The sequence below is a fragment of the Ruditapes philippinarum genome, unplaced genomic scaffold (assembly GCF_026571515.1).
Source record: "Ruditapes philippinarum isolate M1 unplaced genomic scaffold, ASM2657151v2 ctg75_1_1_1_1, whole genome shotgun sequence".
In the NCBI taxonomy this organism is placed as follows: Eukaryota; Metazoa; Mollusca; class Bivalvia; order Venerida; family Veneridae; genus Ruditapes; species Ruditapes philippinarum.
This window is the reverse complement of record NW_026859947.1, coordinates 120656-134251: the sequence shown is the minus strand read 5'-3', so window position 1 is coordinate 134251 and position 13596 is coordinate 120656. Positions and strand designations below refer to the sequence as shown.

Here is a 13596-nt window from a genome sequence, read left to right as displayed (position 1 = left end):
ACATTCATGAGTTCACTTCAGGGTTCATATGATATGACAAAAAACTATTAAAATAGGGAATTAAACCAAAATAGATTTTCTTTTATAATATTAACTCATTACTTTATGGACAATAAATAACCATTTTGTAACATAACTAGAATGTTAATATTTCAAGATCTGTTTCACCCTGTGCCAAACCTGATATTACATAGATGTTTGCAAAGAGTGACCAACATTTATTTTTTAAAAAAGCCCTGGCGCATAATTTGTTTACACAGGTTTGATTCCCGAACGGCTTGGGTCACTCTTGTTGTGATAGATCATAAAATCCTTTCCACAGCCATTCACACTGTACTGCTGCCATAGCATATACATAAGTTATCACTTCCTTGCAAAAGTGAAGGCACTATTGTACTGGTAGATTTTTGACAGTCTGTAAAGAACAGTGTGGTTGCTGAACTGTGCTCTGGTGAATTCTAACTATCAAAGTAGCATACTGCCCTGATCAAGAGGGTAAACTACCAAACAGCCACCAGAGTTGCCTGATAACAGTCCTGACTCCTGTTGTCCTGTTTCATGTCTGGCTTTATTCATATTATTATACCATTATCAGCATTTTGCTGCAGCTCAGAAATAATTTCCCTAAGAAACTTGACAAAATTTCTTCATCTCTCTTGCTGAATTTTCAATTTATGGATAAATTAACAAATCACATTTGCAAAATTTCACTGCTTTTAATCCAACTTTATTTAATATCCATGCTTTTTGAAATTTTTCATAAGCTTACACATGTATTTCATAAAATCAAACAATTTGCTTAAACCATTTAAACTAATTTGACTATTTACAGCAGATAATGTGTTTTTGTGTGTGTTTTTCCTTCTTCTTTTAACACAAATTTTAAAGATAAGTTATTAATTAATTACAATTTCATCAATAATGAAATCTTTATCCACACTGAAAATCTAAGAAACTAAATAAAAACAAATCCATCAACACAAATCTGAACAGAAAATCACATACAATAAGTTAATTATCATTTACATCCACTTACTTTTTGACAAATCTCATTTTTTCACAATGATTATATTACATTTATCCATAGATTACTGAGCTGCCCCTGTCTAAAACAAGTATGTTTGCACAAATGTCAGAAAATGTACCCCAGTCATATGAGACAGGTCTTTGCTTTATGACCTTTACACTCCAGAAAGCACCAGATTTATCTCTCCTCAAGGAATTTTACTGTTCCCACATTGATAGGGATATTTCTATCACTCCAATTAACCTATTATAATATGAGGTCAAAGTGTTAACCAGTTAAACAGATATCACTATCAACTTGCAATCAGACAAAACTGTGAAAACATTTATCACTTCAGACAATTTAAATTAAGCCTGGATTTTGGCATTCATATACTTGATAATTATAAACAATGAAAGTGACAATTTATAATTGCTCTCAAAGGAAAACAGATCTGAATAAAATAACTCAAACATCCCACCTGCTGAGCTGATAAAGTTCTGATTATGAGAAACATCTTGCCACATTGTAACACAACACTGATATGATAAGGAGAAAGTTTTACAAGTTTCAGCACATGTGGTGTGTAAAATCTGCAAATCACAACAAACACATGTAAATCATGAAAATTGTGAAAGTTCATGTACAGCTATATTCATTTTATTGTTTATTTAGATAAGAGCTGTGAAAACAGGTTTCGGTGTGTAAAAAGACAGTGTAAATATTAAATGAGCAATGTTGTGTTATTCAAAAATGTAAGGCATAAAAATTAAGTTACCCTTCCAAAGTTTTTAATTTAGCATTTGCAAAAAGAACTTATTATGCAGCAGGGGGAAGGGTGGATGCTTAAGGTCTTTTCTAATCAATACCTTAAAGATAGACTGATATCAAGCTTATAATAGACTAGGATATTGAATGATTCTTTGCCAACTAAACCCATGTAGGGCTTCCTTCCTGCCAGATGCTATCTTAGGCTAGTGGCTATGTATGATTTGGAGTGCTTTGATATCATTCGGGACAGCATTATCAGTTAGTGCATGAGACTTGTAATCTCGACATTATGAGTTCAATTCCTGGTCTGGCCAACTAAAATTATTAATCAGTCTTCGGATGAGGCTTTAAATCGAGTTCCTGTGTAGGAAAGCTTAAACACTTGGCAAAATAAAGAAGCTTCTGGAACTAGGCATCTTTCTGTATCATGCACTACAATCATCATTTTCTAAATGTTCTTGTTTGTTGAAAAAATAAATTTTGAGTTACAAAGTAGGGATAATTTTAATATTTAAAATCAAGCAAAATAACATGTAGAAATTTTAACCAAAACATAAAACAAGAGGGCCATGATGGCCCTGAGGTCGCTCACCTGTATATAGCCCCCCCCCCCCGGCCCAATTTTTACCCAAGGGCTTTTATTTGTTTATTTGAACAGACTTGGTAGACACCCATAAGAAGATGTTTCATGCAAAACATCTAAGTTCTAGCTCATTGGGTTTTTTAAAAGAAGATTTTTTAAGTTTTTACTATACACATAGAGTAAAAAACAATGACACCCCTCGGGCAGGGCCAGTTTTGACCCCTGGGCTTTTATTTGAACAAACTTTGTAGATATTTACTTAAAGATGTTTCATGCTTAATATCTAAACTCTAGTTATTTGGGTTTTTTCAAAGAAGATTTTTAAGTTTTTGCTATGCATATAAGGAAAATCAATGACCCCCGGGGCGGGGCCAGTTTTGACCCCAGGGCTTTTATTTGAACATACTTGGTAGACACCCATTAGAACATGTCTCATGCTAAATATCTTAGCTCTAGCTCTTTGGGTTCTTTAAAAGAAGATTTTATAAGTTTTTACTATATGCATATAAGGAAAATCAATGACCCCTGGGGAGGGGCCAATTTGGACCCCAGGGGTTTTATTTGAACAAACTTGGTAGACATTCACTAAAAGATGTTTCATGCCAAATATATAAGCTTTAGCTCTTACAGTTCTTTAAAAGAAGATTTTTAAGTTTTTACTATATGCATATAGGGAAAATAAATGACCCCCTGGGGCGGGGCCAATTTTGACCCCAGGGCTTTTATTTGAACAAACTTGGTAGACATTTACTAGAAGATGTTTTATGCCAAATATCTAAGCTCTAGCTCTTACAGTTCTTTAAAAGAAGATTTTTTAAGTTTAAACTATATGCATATAGGGAAAATCAATTACCCCCCAGGGCGGGGCCAATTTTGACCCCAGGGCTTTTATTTGAACAAACTTGGTAGACATTCACTAGAAGATGTTTCATGCCAAATATCTAAGCTCTAGCTCTTTGGGTTCTTTAAAAGAAGATTTTTTTAAGTTTTTACTTTATGCATATAGGGAAAATCAATGACCCCCTGGGGCGGGGCCAATTTTGACCCCAGGGCTTTTATTTGAACAAACTTGGTAGACATTCACTAGAAGATGTTTCATGCCAAATATCTAAGCTCTAGCTCTTACAGTTCTTTAAAGGAAGATTTTTTAAGTGTTTACTATATGCATATAGGGAAAATCAATGACCCCCCGGGGCGGGGCCAATTTTGACCCCAGGGCTTTTATTTGAACAAACTTGGTAGACACTCACTAGAAGATGTTCCATGCCAAAAATCTTAGCTCTAGCTCTTACAGTTCTTTAAAAGAAGATCTTTTAAGTTTTTACTATATGCATATAGGGAAAATCAATGACCCCCCGGGGGCGGGGCCAATTTTGACCCCAGGGCTTTTATTTGAACAAACTTGGTAGACACTCATTAGAAGATGTTTCATGCCAAATATCTAAGCTCTAGCTCTTAGGGTTGTTTAAAAGAAGAAATTGAAAGATTTTTCTTTCGGTTGCCATGGCAACCAGAGTTCTGCATGGAATTAAATTCTTTGAACAATTTTTAAAGGTGACCACCAAAGGAACATTCCTGTGAAGTTTGGATGAAATTGGCTCAGTGGTTTATGAGGAGATGTCATTTAAAGCAAAAGTTTACGGACGGACGACGGACGGACGCCGGACGGACGGACGGACGGACGCCGGACGAAAAGCGATCACAAAAGCTCACCCTGTCACTTTGTGACAGGTGAGCTAAAAACTGAACTGTAACACCATTACCGTGATTTTAAATTATAACATACTGTTTTCAAAATGGCCGACATATGGTCTATGTTTGGTAAATTAAAATTGACTTTGAGTTTAACTGAATATATTTTTTCCTTGTGCAATACAGCAGAAAATACCTCAGAGATCTGCCGAGGACGCGATTTTGCGCCATTGGCGCTAAAAAAATGAGAATGGCGCAGGAAAATCGGCAGCAAAGGGCCATGGGCGCATCTAAAATCTGTGCAAGACTTATAAGAAAACAAAACTGTCTGCTGGGTTATTTAGTCATCCAGTCAAAACTGGTACCAACAGCAACATGTTACCCATGCTCCTGTAATTACACATATTCTTGAGTTTATCCATTCCCCTATAGCTTTTGTCCATGTTATCTAGTATATAATCTACTTACCGCATTTCTTCTCATAATCCCTTTCCCACACAGATACTCATTTCTACTACCGTAAATTTAATCCAATAAAACAAACAAACAAATTATACAACTACTTAATATTTAAAATGATTATCGGTAACTGAAAAAAAAATGTTGCTATTTTAAGAAATGCTGTAAGTTACAGTATAATCTGACAGGTGTTCAACTTGATCAACCCTAAGGTCACTCAAGTTCACGCAAGTTTTGGCTGATGAAGTGTAAAAAAAGATGTATATTTCGTCATCAGAATGTTTGACAGGGTGATTAACCAATCAGAGAAACATTGTGCATGACTTTTTTCATGATCAAAAGGTCTGTCGGCAAATGTCTTTGATGTATGCTGTCTACACAGAGGCATACAAGGGGCGATAAAATTCGTCAATATACAGTAGTAAGGGACATTTGGTGCAAAGTAGGAACAATTAAATGGATAATGCACAATATAAGACATTACAAGTAAGAACCAGCAATTATGTGAATAAATTTGCATATCAAATTTTTGAGCAGCCATTTAAAAAATATTTTCATTTTTGCCTGCAATTAATATTAGTTAGAAAGTTACCATGTAGGCATAATTTTAATTATTGGTAAAGTACTGAATTATAAGTGAACCACTTGTCATAAAATAAGATTTAAGTTTTATTACCGGGGCAATTCAATTATCTACAAACTTTTTAACAGTTTTTTTTGGTCAATGTTTACTTATTTTCCAAAGGCCCATACTTTGGTAAAAATGGCCCATCATTTTCAGACCAAGTGGGCCCAGGGCCCAGTACTTTCAAATTCTTGGCAGATCTCTGTACCTAGTATACGTTTTAGCTTTATTATGACAATTTTTGTACCATAAATTTCATTTGTTGTTTTCTTTCTGGTTTCAAAGCGTTATGTACCGTGAACTAAGAGGAGCACAGCAGCATGCCCAGAAACGCACAAATGTTGGTTTTTCACGCAGAAAATACAATGCCTACGCACATTTTTCAAAGTCAAGTATGTGCGTCCAAAAACGCACTTTTTTTGCCGTTGGTAAATGAACTAAATCGGCAATAAATTGGTGGCCCGCAACCTATAGGTAAATAGCCAAAATATCCCGGCTTTACTATAGGTGATCCCCGGATTTTCCCCCAACCAAAATAGGGTGGCCGGTAACCAAATTTGAGCAGGTGCTTGTTACGTCATTATACTGACAATTTTCTAAAGAGTTAATAGTTAATTATTTACGTTGCAGAAGGTAATTACCTTTAATTACCTGTATTTATCTCAAATAACTATGTAAAAACTACGCATTGACAACAAAACAAATAAAAATCTAGAAGATTCCACAGCTGTCATGGCCAAATTTTCCGCCGCGGTCAGGCCAAAACAACAACTGTGAGCTGACATGTCACATGACCAATGACTTTCGTAAAACTTAATGTCTGTCTTTATTTTGAATGTATAAAAATAATACATTGTCATTGCTTGATCTGTTATAATATATATATTTTTGTCTTTTTAATTCGCTGAAAATTTTGGTTTTTGGTTGCCATGAATGATTTTATTATACGATATTTATAGGGCTGTTCTTCTACCGGCTTATAGATCTTCTGTAATAAAATTAATAAAAAAATATATAATAATGAAAAAAAATGTAAATACACCATTTATTGTAATTTATTGAATAATGGTAATTCAATAAACATTTTATTACTTTGGTGAAAATACATTTTCAATCAAATAAAAAATTCATTTTGGTAACTAGCAATTTTTGTAGTGCTATAATTTTAGTATTTTACATTTCTACTGATACAGGTGATTACAAATCAGATTCTAACCCAAAAAAATTCAAAGCATAAACTGAAGCTAGTGTTGAAATTGTGATTGTATGCATCAAGGCATTTGAATTTATTAAAATCTGAATATAAAATGAGTTGTACTTGCCGTTATTTTTTCATCATTTTATTTGTCTGGAAAAGTGTACCCACATTTTCTAAGCTGGACCCACATTTTTCAAAACAGATGGGTACTGTACCCACTTTTAAACAAGAAAAATATTACATACATTCGTATGTAATATAGGTACGATTGCATACTACTTTTTGTGAAGACTTTATGTTTGCTGAATTAAAGGTGTAATGTAAAATGAACAAACATGTCATGAGATATTTTATATCTTTAAACATTTTCATGGAATGTAATTAATGTATCACCATATTAAAGTTGCATGCCTTCAGATGAGAAAAATGATTTCAAGGAAATCAAAATATCAAAAGAAAATTCACGGTCAATTGACTGCTTTGAAGCATAATCACAAAATAAAATTACAGGAAATTAAAAACTTTTTAATACACTTAAGGTAGAATTTCATTGTAAATCATTGTCAAAGATTCGAGATATGTTTATTTATTCATATTAACCTCATTATTGGGTATATATTGATAAAAAAAAAACCCGAAAGACACAGTTTGTAAATACTTATTACAATAAAATATGAAAAAGGTATACGCGCCGATGTTAGCTATAATTAAAATTCCCGCGCTAAGTCGCGGTGGTGCTTGGGATAATCACTTGATACTGTTAAATGGCAGCCATTTTACGATACGAATCCTCGAAAAGTTTATTCTGCCGAAAAGATATGAAAAAATACTTGCAATTCAAAGTTTGCTGGCTACATAACTTTAGATTATCGATTTACTCTTTGCACACTTTTTCTCTGCCTGAGTATAATAATATTGACGTGTTTTCATTAGCTAAAACCATCACGTTACCAATACACATGCAGGTGTGAACTAATTTCGTGTTCATTAAAATAATTCCGTTAATACACATATTATAACAATCTTATTTACAAATGAATTGATAAAACAACAATCCCAGAAGCATTTAAGATAATAACAATCATTGGAAAAAAATAAATGCATATAAATTGTAAATTTGTGTATGACAACTCAACCCCCTAAACAAAACATAATAGACTCAACCAAAACAAGCGCCTGCTTCTTCAACTAACTATGTAGTTGCATGACCATGATTAGCAATTTAGCAAACCAAATCTAAGAGATAAACCTATTGTAAAAATAATACTATGACCACAGCAGATTTCGTACAGAAAATCCAGTGGGCATGCTGGCACAGTATACCTAGGTTTATCATTTCTTTTATGATGGCAAATTGCCAATACATGAAATATTAAATATTCATGTTTTTCTAAAAAAAAAAACACACACACACTCAGATTATTGCTACGGTTAGGTTAGGGTTAGTGTTATAGGTAAGGGTAATGGAATAGGATTATAGGGTTAGGATTTTAAGCATGGATATTGCTGCGGTGCTCCGCAAGTTATATTTTCGTAAGTTTATCTGAAAATTTATCTCATCTGACAACAATTTGACTATTTCAGCAGTACCATTTTTTAATGTTATTAATTTTGTTCTCAAACAAAGTTCATACATGTGACATATCTAGTCTTACCGTTAAAATGGAATTAAAAAGAGAAGACGACGGCTCTTTCGTCGTCGTTGTTGTTGTTGTTGTTGTTTGAAAAACTGCGTTCGATTTATTTGCTTTATGACTATACATGTAATCGAACGAAACACGCAAAGTGGATTAATAAAATGACACTAAATACTCATGACTATCATCCTTTGTGACACTTAGACCCTTGATTTGATTTGATTTATTTTAACATCTATTTTTGATTTCGGGATTTATTAATCATAGCGTCATGTATGATTTTTGGCATGATGCCATCCTTGGCAGAAATACTTAATTTATAAAATAGAGCAAGTACAAAGATCAGCTGCTAGATACATTTTTAATGATTATGACTATATAAGTAGTGTCTCAAAAATGATAAATGATCTAAATTGGCAAACCCTTGAACAGCGTCGAAACATCAGTGCTGTAACATGTAGTCCAAAAGGCATTTAATATTTAAAGACGAAATACCTTAAAGAACCTTAAAGAACCTATTCTTGAAGTCCACTATTCTCATCATGGACTATTGGAATTTTGGAGATTTAAAAAGGACATCCCGATCATCAATAAATAATGGATAATACGTCGTATATATAACGTCATGGTAACAAATGGGTTCAACATGGTAATTAAATGGACATCACATTTTAACTAATGGGTATAACATGGTAATAAAATGGGTATCACATGGTAATACAATTGATATCACATGGTAATTAAATTGATATCACATCTGAACTTATGGGTATAATATCGTAACAAAAGGATAATAAACATCGTAACAAATGGATACTTAAATGAAAAAGTTCTTAAAATTTAAATAAGCCCGCTAAGCAATACTGCACTTCAGTTCTATATGACTTATTTCATAGGTCAAATTTACATTTTTCTTACGATTTTCTTGAAATATATTGGCTTACCTGGAGGCATGCCGTCATTTTTATTAGTTAAAAACAATAACTGTTCATTGCTATTGTGAAAATGAATCATTTAACTTTTTGTTTTAAAAGTTCCTTTAAATAATGTAATTCCAGGTATCCTGGCCATCATTATATATAATGTGACGGATTCCTTCATTATGACCCTTAAATGACAGTTTTACATTGTTCCACCCTGGAAAGTTCAGTATAAATGAAATAATCAGTGGACGTCAAGACAAACATTGAATAATTATAGCACTATGACGGTCTGACAACCTCATGTACAAATAGTACATAAAAAGGGAATGCTAGAAATCTCATCTGATAAAGTGTGTCGTTCATTTTTTAGTCATGAGACAAAAAGTCATTTTGACATTGTGGTCAACAAAATAATGAAGAATGTGGATATCCGCACTCAACTCGTTTATATAAGTGACGCAATCAGGTCAACTAATGAATTCAAATATACCGCTTGCCGCTCATAACTGTCGGTTCGAATCCCGCCGGGGACTTTCGATTTTTTTTCATATGAGGAAGCTATCCAGCTAGGTTACGGAACGGCTGTGGTTCAACCCAGATGCCCTGAAATAATGCTTGGAAGGACACCTTATAATTAGGTCTCTCTCCGCCGGTAAAGCTGGAAAGTCACCGCATGGCCTTTACTTTGCTGTGCGACGTTAAACCTAACCACAAGCATAAATAATTAGATCATATAACAAATAATTATTACTTTATAAATAATGTCAACTTTATGAATAAAAAGACCAGCATAATTATAGAAAATCACATGTGCCGAGTGCTCAAATGACTCCCCTTAAAAATAACCTACTAATGATATCATGTTAGTAACAAGAAAATAACATATGTATGTGTATGTTTCAATAGGTTTTCACGAATGATATTCGTAACTATTGAAATTGTTATCATGTATATATGAAATAGCTCTAACTGATCAAAAAGTCTTGGGTATTTGCATAGATAACAACTTAAAATGGCACTTGCAAATTGACAATGTTTGTAAAAAACTTAACGGAAAAATTGTCTTATTGAAAAAAATATCGCATTTTTTGCACTTTGATATGAAATTATTGTTTTACAATGCATATATATTGCCCATTATGGACTGTTGTTGTATTATATGGGGTAAAGGAAACACAAACTACATAAATAATGTTTGTAAGTTACAGAAACGAATTGCTAAAATCATTTTACAGCAACCTCAAAGATCTCCGTCAACACATCTATTCGAAACTCTTAATTGGTTACCGTTCCTTGACAGATGTAAATACCACACGGCGGTGCTTGTTTTTAAAACTTTAAATAACATGGCACCGACTTATATGACAGAACTGATGACTTTATCTGACAACAAAATATATAACTTATAAGATCTAGGTCACGGAAAGATATTGTATTATGGACAAGACCTAAAACAAATTATATTAAAGACACATTTTCTTATTATGGCATGAACATTTGGAACAATATACCTTTAAATATTCGTAATGTTAATAACCTTAAATGTTTTAAAGAAAAATACAAAGCATATCTTGATGTTCATATGAATGAATGAGTGAGTGAATGAATGAATGAATAAATATATGAACGAACGAATGAGGCAATATACATATATGTTTAAACAAAAATTGTTGAGTGTCAGTCGAAAGTATATGAGTTGTATTATTCTAAAAATTACATATTATACATTCATTTTTCTACCTATGCATGTCCTGTTGTTGTTGTTGTTGTTGTTGTTTTCTATTTCAGAAGGCCACTTTGGAAATAAGATATATATGATTGTTATTGTATGTTCTTAATGTGTAACCTTCTTTAAATAAAGATATTATTATTATTATATTATTATTATTATATCTAGTTGGTAATTGTGTAAGGCCGTTTTTGTGTGTGTGGTTTTTGTTGTTGTTTTTTTTTTGTCTCGTATTAACAACAATTAACACACACATACTAATATTGAACTCTGCTATCCGAAACTTTATTTTCATATCACGTAGTACAAAACATGTTAAAGTATTATTTTGTACAAAATTCCTAAACATATTAATACTTAACAATATATTACAAATTGTAATGTAAAAATCAATATTCTTAACAAATATATACAATCAATATTCTTTTCAAATATACGAAATTAAATTGTAAGTACAGTTTGTTCTATCATATATGAAATAACAATTCATTAGCAGAATAATTTTAATTAGTGCTCGCCAATTTTTTTAAGCCAATCACCGACGAGGATTTTTCAAATTTTCAGGTTTCAAATCTTAATAGAACAGATTTTATATAAACTGGACGTTTTATATTATAAAACGCAAGTGGGCGGAGCACTAAGCCGGTTAGAGTGCATATTGGATGTTCTTCGTAAATAAGAAAGCTACAGTCGCTTCGCAAGCTCCGCTCCTTTTTAGCTTTCTTATTTACGAAGAACACCCAATATGCACTCTAACCTATACATAAATCATAACTATCCAAATACTAGTACTCTATGTATTTCTAAGAAAATACGAATACATGTGCACAAAAATAATGAACAATACGATTGTTTTCTTTTTACCTCGTTCTTGGTAAAAAGAAAATTTTGGCGTTAGTTATTTTGTTTAGTAGACCTACATAATCGTGAATAGTGACCAATTTTCCCGCAGAAATGAAATTACATGTTGCGTGTTTAGCTCTACATGTTTTTTTCTGTTTGTACAAGAAGTATACCACAGCAAATGCGTATATATGATAATGTTGAATTTGTATACCCTTGAGATTACTCTGAAGTACAAAATTCTGAGGCGGAACATTTTGCGAATGATAATTGTAGTTATTGTAATAATCATCATGTTGTGGATAATAATTTTGTTGTAGATAATTTCTAAGGAAATTTGGTCTGCTATATTGTACATATGATTTTTATTATCTCTATACCTGTAACCATCTTGCCAGCTTATATCTTTTCTAGGATTATGTTGCATTTGTAATTGTTCTTCATTACTATTTGTACGAGAAACTGCATTAATTGATGCGATTTCTCTCTTTAATGCTTGTATTTCAGCCACCATTGTTTCTTTTAAGATTTCAATAGTGGTTCATGCTTGTGTTGCCAAATTTGTTTTTCTGCGTCTTAATTCTCCCGTCACCGTCGAATTTGTCTCCTTCGGTGTATATTATAACGTTGGTTGGATCTCCGCGAAATTACATGTTCGGGATTCAAATTGTCAGTACCGTTGGTCCTCGTTGTAGAAGTTGTTAGTTGAGTGGAGACGATTGTTACCCCTCCCGTTGTACTTGTGGACGCAATACTGTACTTCTTGGTAAACTTCTTGGTGTAGTTAAAACGTCTATTGTTGGATTGGATACTCCCCTTGGAGAAAACGTCAAGTTGCCGACCGGTCGTAACTCTGGCGGAGGCTTAGTTCTGTTTCCGACAAGTAGTTAACTGGTGTTGACATAGCAGTAATAAAAAAAAGTCCTATCCTCTAAGAATAATGGTTCTCTCCGAGTTTCTGGTTGTTTTTATTTTTGTTGTTTGTAGTTTTTAATAATACACTCTATATTGTTGTGCTGGCTCTTAATTTGAGTTTATTATTTAAGGGAATAACTCGGGATCTGATTCTTAGAGAAGACTGGCATATATTCTGAAATTAGAACAAAATATTGAACTCTCCTATCCGAAACTTTATTTTCATATCATGTAGTACAAAACATATTATATTTTTATGTTGTACAAAATTCCTGAACATGTTAATACTTATCTATATAGCATAAATTGTAATGAAAAGTTAATATTCTTATGAAAAATATAAAAGTAATATTCTTTTTCAAAATATACGAACGTTAATTGTAAATATAGTTTGTTATATGAAATTATAGCAAAATATTTTTTAAATAAATCATAACTATCCAAATACTAGTACTGTGTGTATTTCTAAGAAAAAAATGAATACATTAAAATAATAAACAATATGAACAGATTTTTAATTTCCCCACTTATAAATTTTGAAGAAGAATTTTAGTTTACCTGAAATAAGAACAAAGTATTGAACTCCACTATCCGAAACTGCGGTTTGCGGGAAGCGGGTTCAATTTATACGTTTTCCGAATCTTGGTGAAACATGAATCCTAATTTGGGGGAAACGTTTGTATTACTTGACCAATGGTCAGGTACTTCATGCTCTTAGAAATGTATACAATATCTTGGTTATTATGTCCAGTTTGTATGTCGATTTATTATTAGTAATAGGTCAGCGTGTAAAAGAAACATCATTTATGAATGAAACCTGTGCGGGTCTTGAACTTCTGACAATTTTTACTTATAATAACAGAGAGGAAGGAACAATATGTTTATCAGAAAATTGGCCTGATATGCAAGATTCTGTATTCAATATTTCAGCACCACAGATGTTTTTACATTGTAACAAGTTTATAATCAGCAGTGTACATGTACTTCTATTCTGTCCAGGGACAATAGTTCTTTTAAATCTCGAAAGGATTTAACGACCATAAAGTCTATTTAAAATTTTAAAAATTCTTGTATCAACATTTTTTGTTTGCTTTTTCACTTCACCAGTCCTGATTATATGATTATTTAGGGTCAATTTATGAAAGAATAAAACATTTTGGAGGGAAACTTATTTATACAAATATGATCTGGCATTTAGGAACGCGGTCTGTCTGC

At 32.5% G+C, this 13596-nt stretch overlaps 1 protein-coding gene across 3 annotated transcripts in view; it reads right to left on the bottom strand.

Moving 5' to 3' along the window:
* Window positions 1-8067, bottom strand: part of LOC132758371 (repetitive organellar protein-like) — a 29153-nt gene extending 21086 nt beyond the window's left edge. Inside the window, exons 1-2 of one of the 3 annotated variants that reach the window (XM_060749994.1) lie at window positions 7990-8021; window positions 1488-1599 (exon numbers count right to left, since the gene is read on the bottom strand). Coding sequence is in view for 1 of the 3 variants with exons in the window: in XM_060749992.1 (XP_060605975.1) it covers window positions 1037-1053 (17 nt within the window). In the remaining 2 variants the exon portion in view is untranslated. Of the gene's footprint in view, window positions 1-1036; window positions 1433-1487; window positions 1600-7989 lie in introns of those variants that run through there. The other 2 variants (XM_060749995.1, XM_060749992.1) reach the window with 2 other exon arrangements.
* Window positions 8068-13596: the final 5529 nt, after the last annotated feature.